The sequence below is a fragment of the Oncorhynchus clarkii genome, chromosome 10 (assembly GCF_045791955.1).
Source record: "Oncorhynchus clarkii lewisi isolate Uvic-CL-2024 chromosome 10, UVic_Ocla_1.0, whole genome shotgun sequence".
NCBI lineage: Eukaryota > Metazoa > Chordata > Actinopteri > Salmoniformes > Salmonidae > Oncorhynchus > Oncorhynchus clarkii.
The window spans coordinates 48,129,173-48,147,251 of NC_092156.1; the positions used below are offsets into that span (position 1 = coordinate 48,129,173).

The 18,079-nt window shown below is 41.2% G+C and overlaps 1 protein-coding gene across 2 annotated transcripts in view; it reads left to right on the forward strand.

The window, feature by feature from the left end:
- The first annotated feature begins 7,789 nt into the window (after positions 1-7,789).
- LOC139418685 (CHM Rab escort protein) overlaps positions 7,790-18,079 on the forward strand; it is a 34,128-nt gene continuing 23,838 nt past the window's right edge. Inside the window, exons 1-7 of one of the 2 annotated variants that reach the window (XM_071168329.1) lie at positions 7,790-7,876; positions 15,165-15,231; positions 15,492-15,564; positions 15,858-15,985; positions 16,220-16,580; positions 16,759-16,875; positions 17,225-17,345. In XM_071168329.1, the coding sequence (XP_071024430.1) occupies positions 7,825-7,876; positions 15,165-15,231; positions 15,492-15,564; positions 15,858-15,985; positions 16,220-16,580; positions 16,759-16,875; positions 17,225-17,345 (919 nt within the window). In that variant the 5' untranslated portion in view covers positions 7,790-7,824. The remainder of the gene's footprint in view (positions 7,877-15,164; positions 15,232-15,491; positions 15,565-15,857; positions 15,986-16,219; positions 16,581-16,758; positions 16,876-17,224; positions 17,346-18,079) is intronic. The other variant, XM_071168330.1, reaches the window with a different exon arrangement.

The following is an 18,079-nucleotide window of genomic DNA, read 5'->3' on the forward strand; positions in this document are numbered from 1 at the left end:
CATTGACATTGATGGGCACACAATTCCCATGGACGCTTGCTTCCTCGATCAAGGATAAGAGGACATACGTGTGTATGTGCGCCTGCTGATCTGTTCAACAAAAAACATCAGGGGGAGAAAAAAACAAAACAATGTGTGGATAATTCTTGATTTGCAAAAAAAGTTAAAAAAGGTAACAAATCTGTGGTACAAAACTCAAAATACATAAACTCCAAAGCAGAGAAATGAACAGGTTGATACATTTACATGTTTATGTTCATGTTTTTAATCAATGTGATACAATCGAGGACATCTTTGGTCATTTATTTGCTTTCAAACAACTTGCCCACGTATCAATAAACTGTTATTGACCAGCTGTCTGACAGCCCTTTCACCTGGGCGGTGTTAACTTTATCACCAGTAGTGCATTATCACAGTCCCCAAATCCAGAACAAATTCAAGAACGCGAACAGTATTATATATAGAGCCCTTATTGCATGGAACTCCCTTCCATCTCATATTGCTCAAATAAACATCAAACCTGGTTTCGAAAAACAGATAAAGCATCACCTCGTGGCACAACGCCTCTCCCCTATTTGACCTAGATCGTCTGTGTCTATGCATTGATATGTAGGCTACGTGTGCCTTTAAAAAAAATGTATGTAGTTCTGTCTCTGAGCTGTTCTTTTATAATGATGTTCTGTATTATGTCATTCTGTATTATGTTTCAAGTTTTGTGTGGACCCCAGGAAGAGTAGCTGCTGCTTTTGCAACAGCTAATGGGGGGTCCTAATAAAAATACCAAAATACTAAATACCAAAAATACCCAAAATATGCTGTCACTTTAAACCATGTATGTGCCTTTGCCTATTGAGTCCCAGTTTGGTTTCGGTGGATTCATTTGGATACAGTAACACAGGCGCCTCTCCAGAGGCCAGATGCCCTCACTGCAGTCCTGCCAGGGCCAAATTAACTACACAGATTAACCACACAACTGCCACAATGTAACCACGGGGTTACATTGTATAAGGTAAAAACATATTCGTTTACAGTGAGTGGTATGACCCTGGTCAAAACTATTGTTCAGATTGTTGTAAAAAAAAAAAAAAAAAAGTAATTATATAGAGCCAGACTGACCAACCAACATTTGATTTGTTTTTTGTTTTTTTGTTTTTTTTTAACCCAAAACAGGCTCCATGTGGTATAAAACATATTTTCTTGCTAAAAGAATAAGGGTTGTTTAAATCTCTTCTACCAAAAGCCAAAAGAGTCAAAGTTAACTTGATATTTTTTGCGGACAGTCAGAGCCAACATTTGGCTACCTACTAGGTGTCTCACTCTAAGAGCAGTTGTCTTATGCCACACATTGTATTTCACTACACCTCACCTCAATAGTCATCACCAGGGACCATACAGACTTGTTGGTTTCATGTTAGGCTACTGAATACATAATTTTTTTTAGTTTGACCTCACTAATACGGAACACGTTACAAATAACTAAGGCACTGGCACACCTGGACCTATTCTCAGGCAGATGGCAGTATTTCAAATGAAAATCTTCATGTTGGTTAAAAAAAGAGTCTGAGAAATTAATACAGGAATAATACTTAACCTTTGGGCTCTTCCATTCTAGTAGGGAAGATTAATATTGTAATGAGTGCTTAAATGCCATGCATTTTTTTTTGCAAGTACCTGGTTAAATTAAAAAGCTAGGTAGCAATCTGGAAATTAGAAACATATTTTACCTGGGTTTCAATTGCACCTTGCTCCTTCATCTTCTATTTAATCTTAATGATTGCCTGATTAGCATAGCCAGCCAGCTAGCAAAGCTACCAGCTCCAGCCTCAAACCACTCCCCGAGCAGCGGCTTAATGTCTCCCCCTCTATGCAAAGTGACAACTCATTCCTCATAGAGTAAATGTATATAATGATGCCCTCCCACCCTCTCAGCACACAGTGATGGACTGCTGCATTGGAACATTGTACAGAGTAATCTCCTCTTTTAAGGGCAGGCTCTCAAACTGGTTAAAGAGCACTTATTTCACAGTTTTTCAGATTTTGAGTTGTTCTAACACTTAACAGCCTGGTGATATCAATTGTGAGAAAATCTCTTCTCGTATCAATTGTCGTTCTGCCAACACATTTAATCCTAAACATTTGACAATTTGGGGAATTTGTATGATATAAAATATATAGTTTACATTTTTTTGTGACAACGACAAAAAAGAGGGTTGACATTAGGATATCAATAACAATTTGTTTGGATATTTTGTGCTTAAAAAGTGGCACCATCTTAATCCCATAACCTTCATGTTGCTCTGCAATTATTGATCAAAATCATTTGTCACTGACATTCTTTCTCAGAATCATTTTGCATTCAGACATATTTTGTTATGCATTATTTGACGTGACAAAAATGACAATAATTAATACTGCTAACTGTACTGTAACTACACTTAGAATACACTGTAATGAATGTGGACGAATCATAAATCCCTATAAAGTTCCTTTAGTGGATGACAATTGTACTTGGTTGCTGTAGGAAGAATACATCCATTCCTGTATGCTTGCCATTATAGTCTATGCACCATGCAGACTGCAGACAAAGCGGTTGTGTGAAAGACAGGAGACGGAGAAAAGGAGAGAGAGAGAGAGAGAGAGAGAGAGAGAGAGAATGACTGCCTCATCTCAATTTTGCATCCTTCCTTAGAGTTATTGTAATGTGAAATATTGCAGTGGGGCCAGATACAGAACACCATCTCCCTTCAGAATAATGAAATGTTTTTATTAATGCAAGCATCACACAAATCAATAACAACAATATATTACTGGTGATTGTAATTGAATGTTTTCCTAATTTTACTGTCACTTGTGATAGATACTCATGCCCATTACAGCGTTTCAAATTCATTACACTTTCTTGTCTCTTGCTGGATTGAATGTTACAGGAGTCAAGTAATCCATTTGGGCTGTGACATGTGCCAAAAAGCTGATGGACTCTTAATTTAAATAAAATATCGCTCCTTAATTCTACTTAAAAGGACAAGCTTGTTACTTGAGTGTGGGTGCCATGCTTAATTTTTTCAAGAAGGCCCACATTGATGATATAATGACACTTCCGCTATGCTTGCTGCCAAATGAAGGGTGACTGATCCCTGAAGTAAGACTGTCACTCTTTTCTCTGCCTTGGGATGTGGTTTGGTCTATAAAGCTGAATCACTGAGCCTGAATACTTGTCACAACCATTTTGGCATCTTGAAAGTCATCTTGCTATATTTGTAATCACATTGTAATTACATTTATTTATATTTTTCTATGTGTTCATTTGATGTACTAATTGTAAGTTGTTCCCCACATATTTTCCCCAAGTTGAAAAGAAAGAAGAACAAAAAGTTCAGCTTTATTAGAGCTGATAGAATTCAAGCCAAATCTTTGAATAAGCCCTTCGAATACTGGTTGCATTTTCAGGATTTACATATAACCACAGCCCTTAATCATATGATTCCACTTGGTTGTCTGTCCAGTTCTGAGAGAACTTGAAATCCAAGTCTCTTTCATTGACTATACCACTATTCACAGCACCCTCAACACCTGTCAAGTTGCACTGCTCTGGTTAACTTCATGGTTCTCCATATCGTATCCCTTCAAGTAGAAGGAACAGGAGGACGAATGGCCTAAGAAACCTTCATACCCCCCCCCCTCCAAATAATCCACTGATAGAATGAAACAGAGCCAATCAGACACTCTTTAAAATGCATGAGCCATGATAAAGAGTTAGCCGCATCTCTAACGGTTCTCTGAAGCAACAATCAAAGGAAGCGGAACACATAGAAGTGAACAGGGAAAGGTGTGGGCACTTGGAAGATAAAGAGTTCTTGATTTTCTCAGAAAGCAAGGCAGTGCTTGCTGCATTGATGGTCTTTTGTAAGACAGCCAGGAAAACCGCCTCTGAACATACCCCTAAATGGCACAGGATGAAACTGTTCCAACCATTTCAAACCACACAGGTTTTTTCTTTTAATTTTACTTGGATTAAAAAAAGAAGCATATCCCGTGAGAGTAAGCAAGTGACACCAAGACACCTCTGCATCACAAAACTTGAGACAAACACTCCTGTTAAAAGCTTCAACATTGTGGTTCAAATTTAATAGGGAAAAGAGGGGGGGGGGGGGGGGGGGGGGGAATGCTTGTTTTCAGCCATCTGTCAGGGCTGTTTTAAGTTATATGAGATTTTTGAAAAGGAGACCGGTGATGATCAATTGATGATTCCTCTAAACCAATAAACACCTGTCTGCATAGCTTGGCCCAGCAAACAACAGGGATAGCTGCAAACACTACCTAATGAGCAAGTCTCAACATTCTCGAGGACCCCTCTCTGCTTGGTGACATAGTAGGTTACTGCCCAAAACCTTATACGGGATGGGAACAAAAGTTAGTGAAGTTTCTACAGCACAATGCCTGGTTAGCACAAACAAATAGCTGCTGCCCATAATGTTGAACAGTACTTGAGACAAGTATATTGTCTGGGTCTGGAATGCATGATCATGCTTTTATGACAAAACAAGTGTCCTATCAATGTAATTAAAAACGTCACTCATTTAAAACCATGACTCACTTGAATGAAATAATGAACATGGAGATGACCTCCACTTGTGTAGAATTAAACAATGTTTTTAGCAGTACCCTCAAGTCTGGATCTTTTTTAACTGCAGGGCTTTTAGAAACCACTTAAAACCACAAAAGGCAACCGATGATAATGAATCCAAATGGTCAAACTACCCACTGGGCACGCACTGGTTGAATCAATGTTTGTTCCATGTAATTTCAATTAAATTACATTGAATTAACGTGGAATAGACCTTGAATTGACGCCTGTGCCGTGGGTAATGTGTACTACTGTCTACAGCTCCTGGCTAACTGTATGCCAGGTGCAGCTTATATCATCAGGTTAGTTTGACCTCTTGTTCTTTCAATGTATTGAACCAGGAAATAGACACAGTGTACATTCATTTAAACGGCATTTAAAGGGAAATTACAACCCTCATAATAACTCTTTTAAATGCATGTTCGTTTTCGAAACAACACTCAATCCATCATTACCTTTACAATCAGCACATCACTCAACAAGCAATCAGCCCAACCCACTGAAGTTTACAGCATACATTAACAGGATTGCAGGCTAAGCAGCAGTCAAGCACCGGACGTTTGTGAAGCTTACCTCATTCTGGCTGAGATGGAAAAAGGAAAGAAAGATAATGATGAAAATCTTTACAAATATATACTTTACCTGAGTTCAGTCCAGTATTTGTCTGTTGGCTGAAACAGTTCCTATACGCAGAATCGGGTCATTGCCATGTTCTGCAATTGACAGTAGTGATGCCAGCTCTTGGCAAATGTGGCTAGTGGGGTATACCATCTACAGTTGTCGACCAGGAGAAGTATGCCCGGTTGAGCCTAGGTTACTCTTTACTGAGTTTGTCATTATATTTGGTTGGCCGTCCTGTGAATGGCTTGTGTCCGGAGTGTATGCTTGATGAAACGGTGGAGCATGTGTTGTTGTATTGTTGTAAGTATGTGAAGAGAGGGAAAGATTGATGTGTATGGGTTAATTGAGGTTGGACGGGGTTGGGGAGGTTTGAAAGGGATTTTTGGAATGGGGGAGTGTTTGATGGAAGTAAGTATGGCTTTTTAAAAATTTAACTTAGTAGTAAATAATTAGGGAGATGGATTGAGATGTTTGTGTTAGTTTTCTTTTTATCCGAATGTAATGTGAACCGTGATTGACCACATACTCCAGCACAGTAGGTGGCGGCATGCACCTTTAACGTTTCTTTGCATGAAGAAGAAGAAGAAGGAGAAGAAGAAGAAGAAGAAGAAGAAGAAGAAGAAGAAGAAGAAGAAGAAAAAGAAGGAGAAGAAGAAGGAAAAGAAGGAGAAGAAGAAGAAGAAAAAGAAGGAGAAGAAGAAGGAGAAGAAGAAGGAAATGAAAGAGAAGAAGAAGAAGAAGAAGAAGAAGAAGGAAAAGAAGGAGAAGAAGGTGAAGAAGGAGAAGAAGAAGGAGAAGAAGAAGGAAAAGAAGAAGAAGAAGAAGGAAAAGAAGAAGAAGAAGAAGAAGAAGAAGGAGAAGAAGAAGAAGAAGGAAAAGAAGGAGAAGAAGAAGAAGAATAATAATAAGAAGAAGAAGAAGGAGAAGAAGGTTATGCAGCAACCACCAGTGCACAAAGATGATCATATGTATAATCATATTCTGACCATTTCAGAATGTTGCCTTTTTATTCTCATGCATATTGCAAATCCCTCAGAAGCCTGTCTCAGTTTGATCATTTTGTTTAGGATAACTCTAGTTGGGCAAATCGTATATATATACCTGAACAAAACAAGTATTGTTCAGGTTTGCTTGTTAAAAAACAGGATAGCACTAAAAAAGATACACAAACAGGTTCTTATAACTCCGACAATAAAATAGACTTGCGACTAAAGTGTGACCATGCTTTCACAGACCATGCTTTCACAGGCTTTCCTGGTTGATTTACAACTGAACAAAAGCAGTGACAAATCATTTCAGGATGAAAGAAAAAAGAGAAAACAGCTATCCACTGCATTTAAAAATAAACAGTGAATAGAATTACAACTTCATTCAAAAGACAATCACCTTAAGACTGCTTAGACTACAAAAAGGTGTCTCCAAACACATGAAAACAACTGAAAAACAAAATGACCTTATTGCAGTGTCATAGCCCTAACCTGCAAAGCAATAAACATTTGGATTGTGTCGACCAGTGTCAATCAGCACTGATACAAATAGCCTACCTTATCAGAAAACTCCAACCACACCAAAAACATTTCTTCAAAACAGCATAGTCACAAAATGGTTACCCTGGCTCAGAAGTAGACTTGCACAGTAACAACACAGCACAAAACACACAGACCACCTTCAGGGACAATGGTAGGGGATGCGATTATCTGGCCCGGGTTGCCCCGGTGGGAGGAGTTTGCACCGGGGGGGGGGAAGTGATTGCATTCGCTTTGGAACCAGGCTGCCTCCCGGGCGTGAACCAGCGGCCACTTTCGTGGCCGATGGCGAAGTCGGCTCACAACAAAGTCACATAATTAAGCATGTGGAGTAATAGGATTCTGTGTTTTCAGATGCAAAATGTATTGCTTTTGATAAAAAAATATGTAATCTGCCTTCCCAATGAAAACTAGTTAGAGAATTTCAACATACTGTATATTTTATGGAAAAAATATGTTGTATGTTTCTGAACGATTGTTGACAACATGACCGAGTGGTATAGATTACTGTTCGATTTGAGAAGGGCGCTCTTCCCTTATCGCTTTTGCCCGTTCATGTCACGGGCTGGTCCATAGATCGCTGCACCACAACTCAGCTTAATCGAACTCCCTCAAACTCTAATCTGGCCAGGTGGGTCTGGGGTGCTTTTATATGTTGTACATGTTCCACACCAATTAGGGTCCCCTGGGAAACATGGACCAAAACTAAGATACCTCTTACCCTATATGAATGCCTGAGATATTAGGGATTGATGGAAAGTTTTAGGACCACTGGAGGTGTTCATCAATGCTGATGCAGTGTATCTTGTTGTTATTTATGTTATCACCTTAATCTCCCATTGCCTACTATATTATGGAATATTGGATGTTGAAGGTACGGTGTTTCTATTTTAGTTTACTTATAGTTACATCTTTACTAATATGATATTACTCATGTTTATTATTTAAGAGAAAATACATGGGATACTTTTTGATTTAATCATTGTGTGTGTGTACACACGCGCACGTACATGTGATGTCACAGCTATTCTGTCACATGATACAGTGCTCACCATGGCGGCTGACAACCTACCATCCGAATTTGATGTTATCATACTCGGGACAGGTAATAAACTATTGTTGGTTTGCCAGTGTGTGTACTTTCAACCTGTTTCTTGATAACTGTCCCCTTGAAATTGGGGAGGGTGCAAGAATATTGTCTAAAGGTTTCATCCAAAACTGAAACGGCTGATAGCGTTTGTTGCTAACGCTAGCCGCTTGTTGTTGACGTTAGCAGCTAGCTAGGGAGTTACCTTGCTAATTAGGAGCACGGAATATCTAACATGTATACCTGTACCATTTGAATATAAAACGGCTAGCTAGCTATAGCCTTAGCAATTCGTGTCATTTTCTGAACGCGTAAAAAATATGTGTGTGTGTTATAAGCTCACCATTTCAACATCGATAGCTATAGTAGCTAACTTTGACAACGTCATCAGCTTCCTTGATGGCAACGTCTGTGTGAATGTTAGCTATCAGCTATCTGAATTCTTGCTATCTTGTCCATGTTTGATGTGAAGAGCTAGTTAACTAACTTTAACCCCAACAACCAACGTTTGCACATGGTACAAAAGGTAAAATATAGAGCCAAACAGCTAGCATTAGTAAAGGCATCTCTCTAACTTAACTTACTGCTTGCTCTCAGTTGAGAGAAGCATGCACTGTCATTGTGACTAGCCTGGGCTACTGTTGGGTAGCGAACGCTAAATCTATGTTTAGCCAATGAAATGTAGAACTGTTTGTGTCCAACCACCACATACAGTATATTTTCCTATCTACCTGTTTATAAATGCTAACTAGACAATACAGGATATGAAATGTAAGATGTCATTATCAGGTTCTTCAGAATAGAAATTGCTTGATCAAATGTTCAGACAAAGATGAGTCTAATGTGATGCTATCTTACACATTCTGCACCTAGCTAATTGTAATTCTACATAATTATTTTGTAACTAAAACGTCTAAATGCGTATTTCTCAAATCCTTAACACACCCATGACTGTTTCAGGGTTGGGTATTTTACTTTCTAAATGTAATCCGTTAGGCCTACAGTTACCAGTTATCTGTCCAAAATTGTAATCAGTAATGTAACTTTTTGATTGACCAAACTCGGTAACGTAATCTGATTACTTTGTTACTTTTTGATTATTTTCTCTTTAAGACGTCTGCATGCTTCCCATCATATATTATGTTTTTTCCTCTGTTAATGCACACACAAAAAAGTGTCTTGAGGCAAGCCAAAGTTTGGTAGCTGAAGTCTTTACCCCTTGGTCAACAGTATGGATTCTTCAATTAAGTGTTTGTTGTCATTCAATGAGAGACTCATTGAAACTCATTTTCATGCAAATTGTTTCACTTGAGAAATACTACCCCACACGTCATGGTTATCTAAGATTAATTTGTACTATTTTGAAGAAATGTATACTGGCTACGGCATCTCAAGAGGGACACTATTGCCGCTTTTTTCTTGTTTTCCAAGCACCGGTCTTTTAAGGGAGTATGCAAGGCACAGACTTTCACTTCACCTAGCGGAGTTCTGTTAGGAGCAAACAGCTTGGTGTGCAGATGACATTAAAAGAAGACAAAAATGATCTAACAAACGCATTTGTTGTGTCATCATGGTCTCTGGCTTGTGGACAGACTCACTCAGGTGGAACATACTTGCAGCTTCTTTTTAATGCTGAATTTCATGTAATTGAGTAAACAGAAAGGTGTCATAGTGTATTTTTCTCAAACATCCTTTCTAAAATTAAAAGTAATCCGAAAAGTAATCATCTAGTTTTTCAAAGGTATCTGTAATCCAATTACAATATGTTTTGCTGGTTACGTAACTAATTAGTTAGTTTTTTTGTAATCAGATTACATGTCACGATTACATGTAATCAATTACTCCCAAACGGTGTTAGTAATGATATGAACGTTCACGTCACTGGGTTGATCTTAGGCTACATCCAGTGGAGACTGCTGAGTGGAGGAAGGCTCATAATAATGGCTGGAATGGAGTCAAACACATCAAATACATGGTTTCCATGTGGTTGACTTGATACCACTCCATTCCAGCCATTATTATGTGCCGTCCTCCCCTCAGCAGCCTCCACTGTAATTCACTATAGGCCACTTGGCCTACTCTTTGATGAATCCCCAGCACTGGTTTCATTCAATGTTCTGGCAAGACAATGCAATGGTTTGTCTTCATTCAGAATGATGACCTGGGCTTACCAATAAGAATCTAGCCCCAGTAATAGCACAGGAAAGGATACAGGTGCTCTAATTCATTATGTTCAGAAATCAGTCCATGCACAGACCTGGTTCAAGGCACAGAACTGATGCCAGCAGGGGATCCACTGTAGGAGCTCACCAGTGCTGGGATTCGCTATGCAATGGAGGAGGAAAATAAATATTAAAAATGACAGCTCAGATGCCTATTGCTATAATTCAGCACTATGATTGATGGTGTGCAAATTGAATATCTCTGGCCCACTTCTGGTTTTGCTGGTGCAAAACTTCAAGCCAGCTGGTCCCCATACTGTGGGTGACAACACTGCACTGATGACCCAGTCTATTTCTGTGCAGGCAGTGTTCTGTGTCAAGGTTGGTCAGACAAGCATTTTTTCCCCCAGGTTCCCCAGCCTCTGTCTTTGTGTTGGGTCTGTGTGCAATAGGTGGCCGTGGACAAGGAACAGTTGTTTATGAATATAGTGGCCCCCTAATGACACCTGTTTTCCATCTGCTGGCCCTTCACCTGTGTGAGGCAGGGTGTTCCTGTTGGTTGCACCCCGTCAGTCCCCTGTTCACACACCTCTGACGCTCACCAGGGGGTGACACAGGGGACCTCTGGTCTACGTGGCTAGTTCTCTTTTGGACATCTGCGAGTTTGATGTATGAAAGTCTCTTAAAGGGGGTCTAGCCAATTGTAGGCCTAATTCTCTGCTTTACAAATATTTTGTCAATTTGTTTTTGTAATTTAAACAATTTGACCTTGAAATAATTTTCATCAGCATAGCACCCCTGGGCCATTGCAGATCTTTTGTCCAGTCGTTAGATTAATATCCCTTAAATAGCCTACGTTTGACATTTTATTTGCTTAACATACGCCCATATCCAGACTAGTGAGTGTATCCACAGTAGTGAGTGCATACGTTTTCTGACTTTTTTTGTTGTTGCACTGGTCCTCCGTGGGAATCGAACCCACAAGCCTGGCGTTGCAAGCGCCATTCTCTACCAACTGAGCCACACGGGACCTTTATTTTGAAATGTTCGACAACAGCCAAGTGAGCTGGATGGGAGGTAGCAAGTCAGCACAGGTAAAACCTACAAGGATGTTCTACAAGCTAGCCTAAGTGGAATGGTATCATGGCAAATCGATTGTGTTCCCGGGACAGCAGTGACAGAGATTCACAATTATTCCCGTTCTCATAGTGGAACTGGTCTTGTGCAGAGTCTTAATAGAGAGGCAATAAAGCAAACGGAGCCGGCATCTTGCTGAGCCGTTCCCTGCTGTTGTGTTAATGTAACTATCCATCTTGGTAGGACCTCCAGTCACTGCCATGAAGGGCCTCCATTAGCAGGACATGTGATTATGGAACTGAGCCAACAATCTCCAGCTCTTGCTAGTTGACACATCTCTGACTTGCACTTAGACTTCTTGCTTTGTCGTCAGGTTTAAAACGACAACAAATTGTCTGGTAAAATAACGCACAAGTCGATTTTTGACACCCACAATCTCAGATTGTTCTGAAATCGTTTGTTGTTAGAAACCGATAAGTATAGCATTCCTGCAGCATTATTTTGTTTGAAAAAATGTGATCTCTGAAAAATTAAGCTAATTGAATGCACCCAAATAGCGTTTTTTTTAAATAGAATTCATAAATGTAATAATTATAGTACCTAACATCTGATTTGTACCAAACTTTTTTTCTAACTATGAGTATGACATGAGGAATCCAAAGAAAGGGTTGTCTTTTGACCATGGACCCCCTACCACAATTCCACCCCAACAACGAGTATGTAGTGTCAGTTCTCTATGTCTTGACAAGTAGTATGGAGCTGCGGCTCAAATGATTGTTTATCCTATGTAATGAATTTTGTGACTTTTTTTCCCGTTCATACACATTACATCCTGATAGTAACAGGTTCCGACCACTAGATGGTAAAAGTTTGAAGAATTATCAATGTTAAAGGGATAGTTCACCCAAAATACAAAATAACATTTGTTTCCAGTTTGAGTTATGACAGCAATCCATGCTTTGGTTTTGTTGGGCGCTGTTTCTAATGCTAACTTTTTAGCATTTGTGTCACAAAATGGAAATCAAATTACAAAAAGATTTCACCTTTTTATTTTCGGCCTGGTAGGCTAATGTGTTTCGGCAGTTATGCCTCCACCAGAGCATCTAGCATTGGATTGCATTGGATTTGTGCCACAAATGCTAAAAAGTTAGCATTTGAAACTAGGGGTGTGACAAAAAAAAACAAGACGCGAATTCACAATTCAGATATGGTGCTGCATACAACCGCTAGGGGTCAGTGTAGTTCAATCTACAGCAGTCCTGGGTACTTACCAGACAGCGCTCACTTTATTGCTTGTTTCCCCACCCACTCAACAACGATGGTATTAATGCAGTTTTAGGTTCTCTGTTGTGTTCCTCTCCCTTTATGTTTTCAGTTGTCAGTACATGGGACTTCATGTCCCACTTCTCATCAATGTGATGGCTCGTTGCAGTGATGTACCACAGTGTGTTCATAGACGTCTACAATCTGCTGTTAACGTCACGTGTGGTGTTTGAGCGCTCGTACTTTGTACTTGCAGAGCAATCATTGTACAATTTCTCCATCAGGGCCATCACGTTTTTTCTTCTGGTTCCAGATATGCCATTAGGGTATTGAAACCGGCATCCTCTACAATTCACAATGGCTGCATATCAACTGCAATCATTTCTGTAATAAGTGCTGTGATTTTTCTCCCTGTGTCCCTTATCGCACTGCTGCCAGCAACGTGTTGGGTCTCACGGTGCCTCCCTTTCAGCATTGCACTTGTACTGCCACTGTAGCTCAGTTCCACCAGGCAAATTGGGGGGTTCTTAAGAAAATAATCACCTAATAGCAGGAACAGCACCATCTAGTGGTCAGAACCTGGTTATATCAGGATGATAGGATGGGACATAAATGAGACAGAAGCTGTTGGGTTTATCTGAACAGGGGGGGGGGGGACTATAACAAATTCACTGAGAATACATTCCATAGGATGAAGAAACAATACTTCCGAGCCGCAGCACCATACTACTTGTCAGACATAGAAAACTGAAACTATATACTGGTCGTTGGGGTGGGATTGGCATGGTGTGTGGGGGGGATCCGTGGGTAGCTTCTGACCACTTCCTTGGATTCCTAATGTCTTACTCATTGTTAGAAAAAAGTTTGGTCCAAATCAGATGTTGGGTGCTATAATTATTGAATATTATATGAATCCTATACATTTAAAATGGCCAATTTGGGATGCAATCAATTAGCTTAATTTGTCAGAGATCAAATGATATTTCAGCAAAATAATGTTTCCCGGAATGCTTATCTTATTTTCAGAGCAATCTGAGATGGCGAGTGTCATAGTTTGCAGAAATTACACGGAACGTCCCAAACACAAAACACAATGGCGATTCAAGTCACTGGGTCATCATCTTCTTGTATTGTAAGCTAGATGTTAAAACAAGATGGGCCTACCGCACAGGGTAAGAAAGTCTATGAACTATAAAGACTTCACAGTTAAGACTGAATAGAATTAGGATTTCATTTTTAATCCCATTTTAACGGTGTGCGTGCATGTGTGTGTGTGTATACGAGTGACAAGAGAAGAGGATGTGACGGGGTGGTGTTGACTGAAGTGCCTTCCCATCCTGCTCTGTCTGCTGAGGGCTTGCTAGTTTCTTTTTGCCTTCCCAAGCGCTCTCAGCCCGACTATAAATAACACGTCAAATGACTTTCAAGGTGGAGAGAGAATCCATTTTGGAATGTTCTCTGAAATGAAGAGTGATTTATGATTACATACAATTCCTGCTGAAAGCATTTTGGCTTTGCTCGGTCATCAAAGTCCTGCCGGCCCCCTATCTATTATTTATCGTGAGGCCTGTCTGTGTGGCATCAGTGCTTTATGGCAGGTAATGTTTGTCTTTAGCAAACATGATGTGGAAAAATCAATACCGGACCCGATAAATGGCATTAAAAGATGGCATCGGAGGTTATTTACAGTTTTTAAAAACATCTCAAGAATGGCCTGGGGGTTAGAGATACAACTATGTCGTTTTTTTTTTACACGGTGTAGTTCATTGAGAGAGTGTATTTTATACTTAAGTGTCCACTTAAATCTTTCTTTGTGCTGTCCCAACATTGATACGATTGGACACTGGCTACCTATACTTCATGTTCTTGCATAATCCTCGGTGATGCTTGCAGCTGTGTTCATCTTTGGCAGCCTATATGCCTAATGTCGAAATGGTGAGGACACAAATGGACAGAGTAGCATATGTGGAATGAGAGCGTACAGTGCCAAGGTGAAACTGCATAAGCCTCTGGCTTTCCGTTGTGACTGAGAGATGCTCTCTGTTAAATGACACAGGGAGAGGTTTGGAAGTGGCGGCATGTACATGAGAATAAATCACTTTCCCATTGTGTGTGCGAGATGGGACAGTGCAAGGCCAGATGAGAAAGAAGAGCGATGGAGAGACCAGGATGCCTTGGTGGCTTAATGGAGTTGTTTTCTGGGCTCTATCTGTGGCACTGCCTCTCAATCTCGCTTACCCTAACCCCTATCTCTGTGGTGTGACTCCTCTGCCCTGGCCCTTTTTACCTTTTTGTCTTCTCCAGGAAACGGAAACCTCCGGAATGAATTAGGATCTTTCTCTCGGCTAAATGAATACCAGGTGGATTTTTTTTTCTTCTTGATGTGCTCTTCATGACAGAGGATAGCGCTTTCTTTCCCTTCGGGGCAGGAGCCATTTGTGCCGTGGAAAATGTAGTGCTATTCAAATGGAACTCTTCATTTTATTTGATGCCTATTGTTCATGAACCTTGTTCAACTGCCAACACCACTAGCACTCCAAATGCCCTAAGAGTCTCATTCTAGACATTTCTTTCCCATTTGACAATAGAATAAGCAATACACTAAAAGAAATACTCATCACTTCCCGATTCAGCAGGCACCGCCAATGCAGTGAATTGCTTGCAAATAGGTTCAGGTTGAAAAAAATATATATCTTAAATTAAATTTAAACTATTCCATTCAGACAAAAGCCACGTGGAAATAATGGGTTGAATGGCTTCGTCTTGGGCTTGACAATGTGTCTCCTGTCTCTGTTCCTTTTCAGGCCTGTCTGAGTCTGTTATTGCAGCGGCATGCTCCCGTGTTGGACAGAGGGTCTTGCACGTTGACAGGTGAGTCTGAGGGGGGTGAGGTGGGTGGGTAATGGTATGTTGGATTGCACTGGGGTGAGATGGTGCTCTGGTTAGGTGTTCATTCTGTGTGATTATTTTAGATACATATTCCAAAATAGCCTATTTTTTAAAAAGTACATTCTGGGGTGAATATTTTGTCAAATTGGTTCATTTTAAAGTTACTGGTGCATGATTGTGTATAAGGCATGAACCAAGACATGACTTCAATTCTTGCTTGCAATGTATGCTCCATCCTACAGGAGAAACTACTATGCTGGAAACTGGGCCAGTTTCACATTCAATGGACTGCTGTCCTGGATCGAGGAGTACAAAGTGAGTTTAGCTGTGTTTGCTATTATCTTTTGAAATGTAGCACATCATCACAAAGCATCACATTAACTGATTCAACCAATGTGACTAACTGGAGGTGTGAATATAAAATGGTCCGCCTGCTCTGACCTTTTTTTAAAGAAGATAATGTGTTAACTGTGATCGTCCTGAGGGTTCTTGCGAGAGGCCTGGGTAATGGCTTCACGTTGGCCCTACAGGCCGTGCGCGTGCAATATATTGTGTGCCCATTTGGATGCCACACATTTTCTGTAGCTGTGGCCTGTCTCCTGTGTCAGCAGGCTAGCCAGAGTGAGGAGGCTATACGGGAGGACTGGAAGGAGAAGCTGGAGGAGGGAGAGGAGGCCCTGGCGCTCAGCTCTATGGACACATCCATCTCCAACCTGGAAGTATTCTGCTACGCCAGGTACCACTGAAGACAACCGGTCCACACCCACACACAGGGGACAAACCTCTGCCCCACCTCTCCATTATTCTCATTTTCAAACAGTCTCCTTGATGAGGGCTTCATTTAGAATAAAGCACTACAGAAAACTACAGGAATTAGCTTACACGGCACTGCCAATGGCCATTTATCATTTTGTTTCGACACCTAGAAACCTGTTTAATGTCCTACTAACCTGCTTTGTGTTGTTGGCAGTGAGGAACCTGAGGAGGAGGAGGTGAATGAGGCTGCGGCTGCAGCCTGGTCCGTCCCTCAAACACCAGACTCAGAGGGGGAGGTAGAGAGGTGTCTGCTCGAGAGCAGTTCTGTGGAGGAGGAAGAGCCAGTGGTGGCCGGTGATGAGGCGTCTCCAGCCTCTGGACCTGATGCTGGGGCAGAGCAGACCCAACCGGAGGGGCAGGAGAGAGAGGTGCCTAGCCAGGCAGAGGAGACTCAGGGGGAGACGCAGCAGGCCAGCCCCTCTCCAGCTGAGAGGCAACCAGAGCCCAAGAAAAAGATCACCTATACCAAGATTGTTAAGGAGGGACGGAGGTTCAACATTGACCTTGTGTCTAAGGTTGGTACAGTATATTGAGGTGTTAAAACATTTGACATGCTCCAAATGAACACATTGTTCTGTGTAAGTGTATTTGTCCCTGTAACCTAATGTTTAATTGAATTTAAGGCTAGACCATTTTAAATTATGCAGCTAAATGCATTCTGTTGCTTATTTGTTCAATTGTGACCGTCCCCAGCTTATGTTCTCTCGTGGCTCACTGGTGGACCTCCTCATCAAGTCCAACGTCAGCCGATACGCAGAGTTTAAAAACGTCACCCGCATCCTTACCTACCGTAACGGGAAGGTGGAACAGGTAGAGAACACACACACACACACACACACACAGATGCAGAACTGTGATGTAAGATCTGTCAGATTTAAGTGACTTTCCGATTAATGTCAGATTAATGCTGTGGCACAAACAGCTTTTTAATCTCTGCTGAACAACATTTTTACATTATCTTCAATGTGTTTACGTTTGATTTACTGAGTGGTGGTTATGACCATCGGTTTTTAATTTGAGTACTTCAATCACTCGGCTCAAGATAGCTGTCCCATGTTTGACCCCACACACTCTCACACCCGCCTTTTTTATTTTTTACGCTTCCCTCACAATTACTTTCTCTCTCCCTCTCTTTCTCTCCCTCCCTGGCTGTCTGCAGGTGCCCTGCTCCAGGGCTGATGTTTTTGGCAGCAAGCAGCTGACAGTGGTGGAGAAAAGGATGCTGATGAAGTTCCTCACCTTTTGCCTGGACTTTGAGCAGCACCCAGAGGAATACCAGGGTAGGAACCCCTCCCCCCTCTCCCCTACCCCCTACCCCTGGTGATTTTTCTCCAGTCCTCTACCCCCAATGTTCTCTCCCTATCCCAGTCCTTTACCCCTGGTACTCTCTTTTCAGTGCTCTCTCTCCCTATCTCAGTCCTCTATCCCTCACTTCTCTACTTTCTCAGAATGGCGCTACAATGGATAGCAGCCGTTTTACAGGCTCCTGTCCAAATCTACTTTTGCGTTGATCTGAACTGTTTTTTTGTACATAATGTTTCCGCCATTGTTTCCTATGACCGGAAATTGCTTCTGGACATCAGAACACCAGTCACTAACCACGATTTGGATGAAGATTACTACTTCAAAGAGTTGGAGGCGTAGGACTTACTGCTCACCCCGGACCAGGCCACAGTCATCGAGACTCTAAAAAGGTGGCGTAAGAGAGTCTGACGTGCGGGCACCCTGACGAAACTAAGTCGACGAGTACATAAACCGCCTCCACCCTCCGTTCTATTGGTTAATGTACAATCACTGGAGAATAAACTGGATATGCGCCGTTCGAGATTATCATATCAACGTGACCTGAAGAACCTTAATATCCTATGTTTCTCGGAGTGGTGACTGAACAAGGACATGAATAATATGCATCTAGCAGATTTTTCTTTTCGTCTGGAGGACAGAATGGCATCGTTGGGTGAACTCAAGGGGAGAGGTGTGTCTCTCTTTGGAGGACGTTTTAAGGTTCTGAGTC